Source organism: Haematobia irritans, chromosome 4, assembly GCF_050003625.1.
Source record: "Haematobia irritans isolate KBUSLIRL chromosome 4, ASM5000362v1, whole genome shotgun sequence".
Lineage (NCBI taxonomy): Eukaryota > Metazoa > Arthropoda > Insecta > Diptera > Muscidae > Haematobia > Haematobia irritans.
In genome coordinates, this window is record NC_134400.1 from 157367610 (window position 1) to 157380041 (window position 12432).

A 12432-nucleotide genomic window follows, 5' to 3' on the forward strand; every position below is an offset into this window, starting at 1 on the left:
CAGTTTGGAGAAATTAATTTCATTAGATCGATTGTCCTCCAGCAATCATGTAAAAATTGTTCGATATCGGTCCATAATTATATTTAGCTTCCATATAAACCGATCCCCGGCTTTGACCTCCGGAGCCTCGTGAAGAAGCAAATTTCATTCGATGCGGTTGAAATTCGGTACGTGATGTCGGTATATGGTCCATAATTTTATGTAGCCCCAATATAAACCGAATCCCAAGATTCTACTTCTGGGTCCTAATGGAGAAATAAATTTCATTCGATCGATTGTCCTCCAACAATCATGTAAAAATTGGTCGATATCGGTCCATAATTATATATAGCTCCCATATAAACAGATCCCCGGATTTGACCTCCGGAACCTCGTGAAGTAGCAAATTTCATCCGATGCTGTTGAAATTCGGTACGTGATGTCAGTATATGGTCCATATCGGTTTAAAATTTTATGTAGCCCCATATAAACCGACTCTCACGATTTTACTTCTGGTGCCTCATGGTGGCTCCGTTTGGTTTTCGGGGCTCTCGCTAAATGTGCCCCTCCTATCGGAAATCGGTTTATACGGAGCTATATATAATTATGGTTCGATATGGAAAAATTTTGGAAAGTAGTAATTGCAAGCACGTAACAAATTTCAATTGCATTGGTTGAAATTTGTACAACATAGCGGAATTGTTGAATCCACACTGAATTTTACCACGACCCGGGAGCCACCGTGGTCCAATGGATACCCTCCAGTAATGCTTGCGAGATTTCGCAGTGCTTCTCTAAGTGGTGTTACCGCAATGTAGAACGTCGTTCGGACTCGGCTATAAAAAAGTAGGTCCTTTGTCATTGAGCTAAACATAGAATCGGGCAGTATTCAGTGATAAGAGAGAGAGAGAGTTCCCCACCGTGGTATCAATATGGACTTAATAGTCTAAGTGAGTCTGAAATACTGGGCCGCCACTTTGCCTAAGCTAACCTAACCTTTACCACAACCATAAATATTTACACTTTATTGGGTCTGAGACCAATATTTTGCTGTGTTACAAACGGAATGACATTGTTAGTATACCCCCATCATATGATATAAAAATTTTCACTTTAAAAAAATGGTTTCATTTGATTGGAAAAAGTTTCAATTAGGAAGAATCGGCAAGGCTTATAGCTTTGGGGTAAATTAAATTAAGTTTAAAGTTCAATGAAATTCAGCTGTTTGATCATATCACTCACCTATAAAAGCATCTGTTACAGGACTAGCAAGATTACTGGCAGCATAGCTTAAAGAAAATTCATTCGCTTTATCTTCGGATGACCTGCAGTTGGTTGGTTTGTTGGTTTATATGGCCGGATGGAGTGATTGTTTTTGTTGCAGATTATATTCGATTCAACGATAAGGACAACATTATTGTAGACGGTGATGATGACGGTGATGTCGGTAGTTGTGGCGGCAACACCATCGACGGCGTCGTTGATGATTGCAATGGAAACGGAAATACAATAGAATGAATTAACAGCAAGTTAGTATTAAATTTCAAACAGAAGCATTTGGAAAAGAAAAACGGAATTTGCCTCAAATCGGATTATTTTTATTCCACGTTACAGTTACTTTGAAAGCAATTGATTGGAAATGAGTATAACAGTAAGGGGCATTAATTCATCCCTTCACGTACTTTCTTCTAACCGACAAAAGAAATTTTCCTATTACCACAGGTACCATAAGCTATTATTGGAATTGTGTGTGAGTGGTGTAGTGGTAGTGAAAGGATAACTAGTGAAAGCAAATGAAAAAAATAAAATTAAGAATAAGAAATATTTGCAAATATTAAACTTTAAAGCGAAACGTTTTGTGGAGCATATACACTGAGAAAATATTCACCGAATAATAAGGTTTATGTAATCGTAATTTAAGCGAACAAAATGTTCACAATATTAACGTAAGCAGTTTTACTTGGATCCAAAGATTTTGACCTTTTGTTAAAGATTTTGGTATTGATTCCGAGTCATAGATCCAAAATGTTATTTCTGGAACATAGAACATTTTTGTCGCAAAAATTTAATTTTCTCGACAAACATATACATGGTTGCCGAAATCAGATACATAATTTCCGAGAAAATAACATGGTTGCGACAAACATTTTGCATGTTCACCTTCCAAAAATAATATTTTGCTCTTAAAACATGTTTAGGTGGAATTTAAGATTTGGATGGAATTTTCAATTTTTGGGGGTGATCACGAATTAACGTCCTTTTAGTTCTAGGACGCATATTTAAGGAGATATGGCCAAAAAAAGTTTTTCATATAAAAAAATATATATTTTCTTAGGGTTTGGATGGTAGTTTAAAGTTTTTGGAGGTGATCACAAATTGACGTCCTTTTGGCTCTGGGACGCGTCGTTTAGGAGAAGGTTTCATATAAAAATTTGATTTTTTTAGGATTTGGATAGAATTTTTGATTTTTGGAAGTGATCATGAATGAACGTGGCATTTCTGAGTGTTTCAAAGCTATTCTTACTGGTTTCACTGTAATGTGAAATGTCGGTCGGTCGGTCGTTCGGCTATAAAAAATGGGGTCGCTTCACCCAGAGAAGGAATATGATCACCTCAACCATGTTTCAAGAGCAAAATGTTATTTTTGAATGGTGACCATGTAACATGTTTATGGCAACCATGTTATTTTCTCGAATATTATGTGTCTGATTTCAGCAAGCATATTATTTTTGGCGTGAAAACAAAATTTTTGCCATAAACATGTTACATGGTCACCATCCAAAAATAAGATTTTGCTCTTGAAACATGGTTGAGGTGATCATATTCCTTCTCTGCGTGTTGTCATTGAACTAAACATAGACTCGGATTAGACTGAACTTGTTTAGAGAAAATTTAAGCACTTGTGGTATCACAATGGACTAACCAAACCTACACCACCGGCCGTGACATTGCTCCTTCTGATTAGCACTTGTTCCGATCGATTGAGTCAAAAGATGAGTCGTTGGTTTTTCGTCGCCGTGGTGGCTAGCGATGGACAATACTTCGAGTGATCAGTTTGTTAATTTTTTTGGGATTGAATTCTAAAATATTTGGAATAATCCCACAGTTTCAATATTTAAAACAAGGTGAGCTTCTCTTTTCCGTGCAAATTGCTGGGAACGGCTCGCAATTTTTGAACGAAACTCAGTGAACTTTAGTTCACTTTTCAAAAAGTAGACCAAATAGTAGACCCCGACCAGATATAGAGAAGTCACGTGACTCACGAATAATTTTATGAGTAATTTGCCTATGGGACCTGACTTAAACGATGAGGATGATAAAAATCGAGAGGATTAGGTGTCACTACACTGAAAAAAATATTTACGTGATATTAAAGATTACGCAACCTAAGTTTGAGGATGCGCAATTTACAAAGTATTAAGGAAAAATTTCATAAAAATAATGAAATTTTAATTAAAATAAAGTTTATACTATTTGCTTCAAAAATGTTTTTCATTAAATTTAGGACACACATTTTGTAAATTTGTGTCCGTCCGTTAAAGTCGCATGTCTTTCAACTAAGGCAAATTTTCGTTAAAGTAAAGAAACACATTTAAAGAAATCGTCCTTAAATTAACTGAAATATTGAATCTTTACATTTAAGATAAAAACGCTTCAAATATAGGCTAAGACTTATTCGGAAGATTTAGTTTTTTTTTTTTTGGAATTAAGAAAACATTTTATACTTTGAAGTATCTGTTATAATTTCGATTTTTAAACTGTCATTTGTTTTGTACGTGAATAGCTTTATTGATATACCGCGAAACGAACATACAAAATGATTTCTGTATCCTAATTTTAATTTTACTGATCCTAGATTTAAAATCTGATAAGTCACTAATGTCTTTATTTTAAAGAAACCGCATTTTTGTCTCGGAATCAATCCCAAAATCCTTATTGGAAAGTCAAAATCTTTGGATCCGAGTAAAAAATTTTTAGTGTACACTTGCAAGCGAATTCATCTCGTAATCATTATTATGTTTGTGAGCGGAATTATTTTCGTGAGCAAATTTTTTCGAAAGTCGTTACTCACTCACACTCACAGAGAGATTATTTTCGTGACTTACGGTACGGTCACACTAGGCAAATATTTGACAGAAATAAAAAAATAATTCGTTACCACATTGATACACAAGGTCGTGGGTTCGATTCTTGCTTCGACCGAACACCAAAAAGTTTTTCAGCGGTGGATTATCCCACCTCAGTAATGCTGGTGACATTTCTGAGGGTTTGAAAACTTCGCTAACATAAGTGGTTTTACTGCAATGTGGAACACCGTTCGGACTCGGCTATAAAAAGGAGGTCCCTTGTCATTGAGCTTAACATGGAATCGGGCAGCACTCAGTGATAAGAGAGAAGTTCACCAATGTGGTATCACAATGGACTGAATAGTCTAAGTGAGCCTGATACATTGGGCTGCCACCTAACCTAACCTAACCAACCACATTGAAACCAGCAAACATTTTTAGCTCATATTGAATATATGTTACAACATCATTATAGGAGTGTTTTCCTCATTCAGTTGGTTAATCACGCTCACGCCACCATCGCGAGTCACAACAATTTCGTGTCAGGTGCACACCTCCAATGATCACCTAAAATCGGTGCCAAGGGCATAATGTTGCTTTTTCGAGGGATACTTTTATACCCTTCACCACTACTGTGGTACAGGGTATAATAAGTTTGTGCATTTGTATGTAACGCCAAGAAATAATTGTCATAGACCCATCTTTTGGTATACCGATCGGCTTAGAATTAAATTCTGAGTCGATTTAGCGATGTCCGTCCGTCTGTCCGTCTGTCTGTCTGTCCGTCTGTCTGTCCGTCTGTCTGTATATGTAATTTTGTGCACAAAGTACAGGTCGCAGTTTAAGTCCGATCGTCCTAAAATTTGACATAACGTCTTTCTTCGGGTAGAAGACAATCGCTATTGATTTTGGAAAAAATCGGTTCAGATTTAGATATAGCTGCCATATATAGTTATCACCGATTTGATCATAATTCACGTATTTATGAACCGACGTTCTTCAAATTTTGTACATCTGAATGTTTTGTCAGTCCCGTAAAAACTGCCAAATATCAGCTAAATCGGTTCAGATTTATTTATAGCTCCCATATATATCTTTCGTCCGATTTGGACTTATAGGGCCCCAAAAGCGAGAGTTTTGCCCTGATTTGCTTCAAATTGTGCACAACGAGTACGTTTAATGGTATCGTTAATTGTGCCAAATTTAGTTGAAATCGGTTCAGATTTAGATATAGCTCCATATATATCTTTCGACCGATTTGGACTTATATGGCCCCAAAAGCCAGAGTTTTGCCCTGATTTGCTTCAAATTTTGCACAACAAGTACGTTTAATAGTATCGTTAAGTGTGCTTAATTTGGTTAAAATCGGTTCCGATTTAGATATAGCTCCCATATATATCTTTCGTCCGATTTGGATTTATATGGCCTCAAAAGCCAGAGTTTTGCCCTGAATTGCTTGAAATTTTGCACAATGAGTACGTTTTATAGTATCGTTAATTGTGCAAAATTTAGTTGAAGTCGGTTCAGATTTAGATATAGCTCCCATATATATCATTCGCCCGATTTGGTCTAATATGCCCACAGAGGCAAAAGTGCTACGTGAAATTTTGCAGAGGGAGTAGAATTGAACTTGAAACTTTGCACAGGCAGTAGAATTAAGGTTCTGCATATGCGTGTTTATTTTGGTTGAAATCGGTTCAGATTTTTGATATAGCTCCCATATATATCTTTCGCCCGTTTTTCCGTCATATGACCACACAGGTCAAAGTTGTTATCCGATTTACATGAAATTTTGCACAGGGAGTAGATTCAACATAGTAACTATGCATGTGAAATTTGATTGCATGTATAATATAGTCGGCCCCGCCCGACTTTAGACTTTCCTTACTTGTTATACCCTTCACCACTACTGTGGCACAGGGTATAATAAGTTTGTGCATTTGTATGTAACGCCAAGAAATAATTGTCATAGACCCATCTTTTAGTATACCGATTGGCTTAGAATTAAATTCTGAGTCGATTTAGCGATGTCCGTCTGTCTGTCTGTCCGTCCGTCTGTCTGTATATGTAATTTTGTGCACAAAGTACAGGTCGCAGTTTAAGTCCGATCGTCCTAAAATTTGACATAACGTCTTTCTTCGGGTAGAAGACAATCGCTATTGATTTTGGAAAAAATCGGTTCAGATTTAGATATAGCTGCCATATATAGTTATCACCGATTTGATCATAATTCACGTATTTATGAACGGACGTTCTTCAAATTTTGTACATCTGATTGTTTTGTCAGTCCCGTAAAAACTGCCAAATATCAGCTAAATCAGTTCAGATTTATATATAGCTCCCATATATATCTTTCGTCCGATTTGGACTTATAGGGCCCCAAAAGCGAGAGTTTTGCCCTGATTTGCTTCAAATTGTGCACAACGAGTACGTTTTATGCTATCGTTAATTGTGCCAAATTTAGTTGAAATCGGTTCAGATTTAGATATAGCTTTTGCACAACAAGTACGTTTAATAGTATCGTTAAGTGTGCTTAATTTGGTTAAAATCGGTTCCGATTTAGATAGAGCTCCCATATATATCTTTCGTCCGATTTGGATTTATATGGCCTCAAAAGCCATAGTTTTGCCCTGAATTGCTTGAAATTTTGCACAAGGAGTACGTTTTATAGTATCGTCAATTGTGCGAAATTTAGTTGAAGTCGGTTCAGATTTAGATATAGCTCCCATATATATCATTCGCCCGATTTGGTCTAATATGCCCACAGAGGCAAAAGTGCTACTCTGATTTACGTGAAATTTTGCAGAGGGAGTAGAATTGAACTTGAAACTTTGCACAGGCAGTAGAATTAAGGTTCTGCATATGCGTGTTTATTTTGGTTGAAATCGGTTCAGATTTTTGATATAGCTCCCATATATATCTTTCGCCCGTTTTTCCGTCATATGACCACACAGGTCAAAGTTGTTATCCGATTTACATGAAATTTTGCACAGGGAGTAGATTCAACATAGTAACTATGCATGTGAAATTTGATTGCATGTATAATATAGTCGGCCCCGCCCGACTTTAGACTTTCCTTACTTGTTTTTTACTAACATTGTGTTCCACCTCAGCGCATTAGCCGACTTAAATGTAAAATCTATAAGTATTGCAGAACTCTGTACAGATCTGCTCAGATATACAGAATATATGTGTATGGATTCATATAGCATCCAACACATTGGACGGATTTGATATGGTATCGAAAATGTGGACTTACAAAGTGGTGAAGGGTATAATATAGTCGGCCCCGCCCGACTTTAGACTTTCCTTACTTGTTTCTGTAAAAATATTGTTTTCTGTTTGCTGAAATCAAATACATAATTGCCGATAAGACAACAAGGTTGTGACAAAAATATCACATATTCCCCGTGGAAAAGTAACATTATGCTCTTTATACGTTTTTGAGATTATCATATTCCTTTCTTGGTGCACATATGACCATCTTATGGTTGTTACTAAAAAATAGTAGATATCTTCGGAGGACGGTAACAGATTTAATTCAGTTCAACCGACAGATGTGTTTACTTCTCATATTTGATTTTACCTTTTTCTAATACCCGCTTCGTTGATCTCAATTCCACTAGTCGGAGTATTTAGTCCTTGAGTAATAGTTGCGTTGGATTTGATTTTAAATTCTTTTTCACTGGAGCCACATGGTGGTGTTGCCCAAGTGACCGAGAGTTGATGTGACGGTGGGGTAGTCCCAGTGGGTGTTGAAGTATTCTGAAATGAAAGAAAATACCAACAAATCGGAAATATATTAATTAGATTTCATACCGGCTACAATGGGGATATAAATGGGAGATAGAAAAATTTGAAAAACAAATTTAGGATTGCGTTTCATTTGATTTGAAAAATAATACGTTTGATTTTAAAAATGTTTCATTTAATTTAAAAAAGAATTCATTTGATTTAAAATGGTTTCATTTGAAGTGAAAATACTATAAATTAAATAAAGGGTGATACGGTCAAAATTTGGTCAATATAAACTTGACGTATTTCTTTCAATTTTGCATTTAAAAAACACCCCTCATTTTGAAGGTGTGTGTGTGTAGAATGTTGCTCCTATTTTGATTTTGGAATTCACTCTTCAGTTGTCAAAATGCCGTCCAAGCAAGAAGAGCAGCGTGTCACAATTTTGCTCGCGCATCGCGAAAATCCGAGCTGCTCGCACGCAAAGCTGGCAAAATCGCTAAAAGTTGCCAAATCAATGCTTACAAATGTAATTAAAGTGTTTGGGGAACGTTTGTCAAAAGCCAGGAAGTCTGGATCGGGGGGAAATCGAAAACCGGAAGCCGCTGAGACGACAAAGAGAGTTGCCGGTAGTTTCAAGCGAAACCCTAACCTCTCTCTCCGAGATGCCGCAAATAAACTGGGAGCCGGACTATCGACTTACAAGAAGGTAGTGACTCCAAATCGCGATGATAAACAAAATACGACGGCCAAAGCGCGATCCCGGAGCCTGTACACGACGATGCTGACGAAGTTTGACTGCGTGGTAATGGACGACGAAACCTACGTCAAAGCCGACTACAAGCAGCTTCCGGGAAAGGAGTTTTATACGGCAAAAGGAAGGGGAAAGGTATCAGATATTTTCAAGCACATAAAACTGTCAAAGTTCGCAAAGAAATATCTGGTTTGGCAAGCCATCTGTACCTGTGGCTTGAAAAGCAGCATTTTCATAGCTTCCGGGACTGTCAACCAAGAAATTTACGAAAAAGAATGTTTGAATAAACGTCTGCTGCCTTTCCTGAAGAAACACGGTTGTTCCGTACTGTTTTGGCCGGATTTGTCATCTTGCCATTACGGTAAAGAGTCCATGGAGTGGTACGCCGCCAACAACGTGCAGGTGGTTCCCAAGGACAAGAACCCTCCCAACACGCCAGAGCTCCGCCCAATTGAGAAATACTGGGCTATTGTCAAGCGGAACCTGAAGAAGACCAAAAAAACTGCTAAGGACGAGCAGCAGTTCAAAGTAAACTGGCTTTCTGTGGCGAAGAAGGTGGACAAGGTGGCTGTACAAAATCTGATGGCAGGTGTCAAGCGTGAGGCCCGGCAATTCGGATTTGGAAAAGCGAAAGCCTAACTGAATATTTTTCCTGAATTTTATACTAATTGAACTTGAAAAAGAAATTTAATTTGATTTTTTAAATAAACGATTTCACCTGTTTTACACGCGTTTACAGGTGACCAAATTTTGACCGTATCACCCTTTATGATTGATTATAGTACAAATAATTTAGATTTTATTTTTAATTTCCAAGGTTATGTCTTATGAGCGTGTTTCTGAGAGAGAAGCTACTCTCAGAAAAATTTTTGCTTGGATTTTAACCTTGTCTTACACTGAAAAAAAGCATACTCGGTTCCAAAGATTTTGTCTTTACTTTAAAAAATTTGGTATTGATTCCGAGCCAAAGAAGCGGAGGATACAAGTAAGGATACTTTTAAGACACAATTCTCTTTTAAATTTAGGTTTTGTGTACTTGCTTCTAGGAATCAAATTTTAATATTTCGTTTTCTCAGCCTTTTTTCTTCATATGCTATCAAAGTGCTTTAAAAGCGAGCTAACGGCAACTTTATTTTCCAAATTAGGACTCGACTTCCAGTAGAAATTATGCTATGTTTGAAGTAAAAAACTTCTTTAAAATAAAGTTTTGAAAAACATGTCCTATATTTGAACGATTTTTTGCTTTGTAGTCAAGATCCAAAAAGACAACAAATATAAAGACAATTTCATTAAATTTAAAGAATTTTTCTAAATTATTAAAGTCAAGTTGACCTTAGCCTATAAATTTTTTCTTTCATGTTAAGATACCCATTTTTAAGTCAAATCACTTAATTATAAGGACAATACGACTTCATTGAAAAGTTTATCGACTTTTGGACCAGGAAAATAACTTTATTTTAGAGAAATGCGTCTTCTATGCTAAGCAAAATTTGTATTCGTATTTTAAAGACATGAAATCTTTGACCTCATGACAATATTTTTTTCAGTGTAAGGATTCTGATATTAATTCCTAACGAAAACTGCGGCTGTTTAAATGTAACTACATATATTACGAAGCATCTCACCCAAATCATTGACTATATAATAAACAAGTATACATTTTCCTAAATATACAGGGTTGCTGATATGTAATATTACAAATTTATAGTTTTATTGTTCAAAAACAAAAATTTCGAAAATAACATCAAAATTTAGAAGCCCAATTCGAAATTATTTTCGATTCGAAATTCGCCCCAACAATTACTAGTCGTTAAAATTCCAATCTGAATTTTGCTTAGCTTAGAAGTAGCATTTCTTTGATATAAAGATTGTTCCCTTGTCCAAAAGTCGATAAACTTTTCAATGAAGTCGTTTAATTAAGTGATTCGATTTAAAAATTGGTATCTTTACATGACTAAGGTCAACTTTGCTTTAAAAATTCTTTAACATTAAAAATAAAAAGTTATTTTAATTTGTTGACTTTTTGTATCTTGATTACAAATCGAACAAGCGTTTAAAACTAGGAGATGTATTCTAAAAGCTTATTTTAAATTCGATTTTTACTTGAAAAGTAGTACAATTACTAATACAAGTCGAATTTGAATTTGGAAATTTATGTTGCCATTTACAAGTTTTTAAAGAGCCTTGATATCACATAAAGAAAAGAGCAGAAAAAAAACGAATAAAATAAAATTTGTTTCCTAGAATCAAGTATGCAAAACTCAAATTTTAATTGAGAATACAAAAAAACTGTGTCCTAAAGATATCCTTACTTCAATTCACCGCCTCTTTGGCTCGAAATCGATACATAAAATATTTTGTGCAAAGACAAACTAGTTACATGCTGCATGGCTCACTTCTGCCAAATTGGCATCTTGAGATGATCGACACTTCGGTATATTTTAATACCAGCGAAGCGAGGATCATCCTTTTTAAGTCATTCTTGGTTGATGCGTGCTGAGTGCGAGCGAACTGAGACCTCATGGTCTGAGAGAGAAGTTCACCACAATGGACTGAATAGTCTAATGCGCTTTACAGACTATCAGTTATTCCGGACGGAATGTCGGTGTTTGTAGAGAATCTTACAGTGTGTCGGATCGATACGACTTGTCGGCGATGACTAAATAATCGGTAAATGTGTTATCGATCCCATAAACATGCAGCAGTATCGATTATGCCTTCGGACTTATAATGTGCACAATATATGGGATATGTTCGACACGAGCACTGTCGTCCGGAATAACTGATAGTCTGTAAAGCGCATAAGTTAGCCTGATACACCGGGATGCCACCTAACCTAAACTAACCTAACCGATGGTGTGGGGACCAAATCTTTGTCTGCCCAAGGCTTTAATACTATGTTTAGAACATTTTCCCTTAAGATTCGGTATTTATTTTGAACCCACTGTCGATGAATACAATCGGGATGTAACCAACGGCCGTTACGGCGGCCGGCACCAATACCATTGGCGATGCTTGAATTTTTATGGTAAACCGAAGGTTTACATCTTCAGCTAAGCTCTTTGACATGTAAACCTAATCATTGGGGTTGTTCACAATTAACTTAATTTTAATTAATTTCGGAAACTTCTTAGCCTAGCACAAAAAGCGCGGTATAAACAGAACAAAGTTAAGGAAACTTACATCTCTGTTATGAACACATGTTAAATTTTGTTTCGATCTGGCAACTCCTTCATATACAAACAGGTGTTCAAAAAAGGCGCATCCGCAATTTTTTTACAATGGAAAAATTAGAAATGCGTGCTGTCATTAAATATTTACATAAAACAGGTTTATCGGGACAAGAAATTGATAACGATTTGGTGAATGTGTTAGATGAAAGTGCTGCTTCATGTGCATCAGTAAAAAATTGGGTTGCTGAATTTAAACGTGGTCGTACAAGCATTGAAGATGAACCACGTACCCAGCAAAAAATGGAGCACTATTTCAGCAGGATTGTAAGGGAGAGAGGCAGTACCAACCAGGGCTGTGGAGCCGGAGTCGGAGTCTGAAGATTTTGCTGGAGTCGGAGTCGTAAAAATTTTGCTCGACTCCCACTCCGGCTAAACCAAATTTTTTAAAACACTTCACATTTTTGTAACTAAGCAAGTTTTTACGCAAATTAGTTTCCATTGCGTTATTCATTCGATCAATGTACAGCATGATTGTAAATGAAAATCAACTTCCAATTACGGCTATCTTTTGATGTTTCCTAGAATATTAGACTAGCAGATGGGCTGGATCGATCCATTTTAATACCCGAAATATTTTTTTTTTAAATTTTATTTTAAGGCCATATACATATGTGGACTATTGACAGAAAATTTTTTCAAAGTTGTTTTTTATAGAAAATTTTGT

General features: G+C 36.2%; 1 protein-coding gene across 1 annotated transcript in view; it reads right to left on the reverse strand.

Moving 5' to 3' along the window:
* The window catches only part of Tmc (Transmembrane channel-like), a 237442-nt gene that overhangs the window by 114434 nt on the left and 110576 nt on the right, over positions 1-12432 (reverse strand). Inside the window, exons 2-4 of the mRNA XM_075307091.1 lie at positions 7633-7811; positions 1697-1759; positions 1222-1304 (exon numbers count right to left, since the gene is read on the reverse strand). Of these exons, the coding sequence (XP_075163206.1) occupies positions 1222-1304; positions 1697-1759; positions 7633-7811 (325 nt within the window). The remainder of the gene's footprint in view (positions 1-1221; positions 1305-1696; positions 1760-7632; positions 7812-12432) is intronic.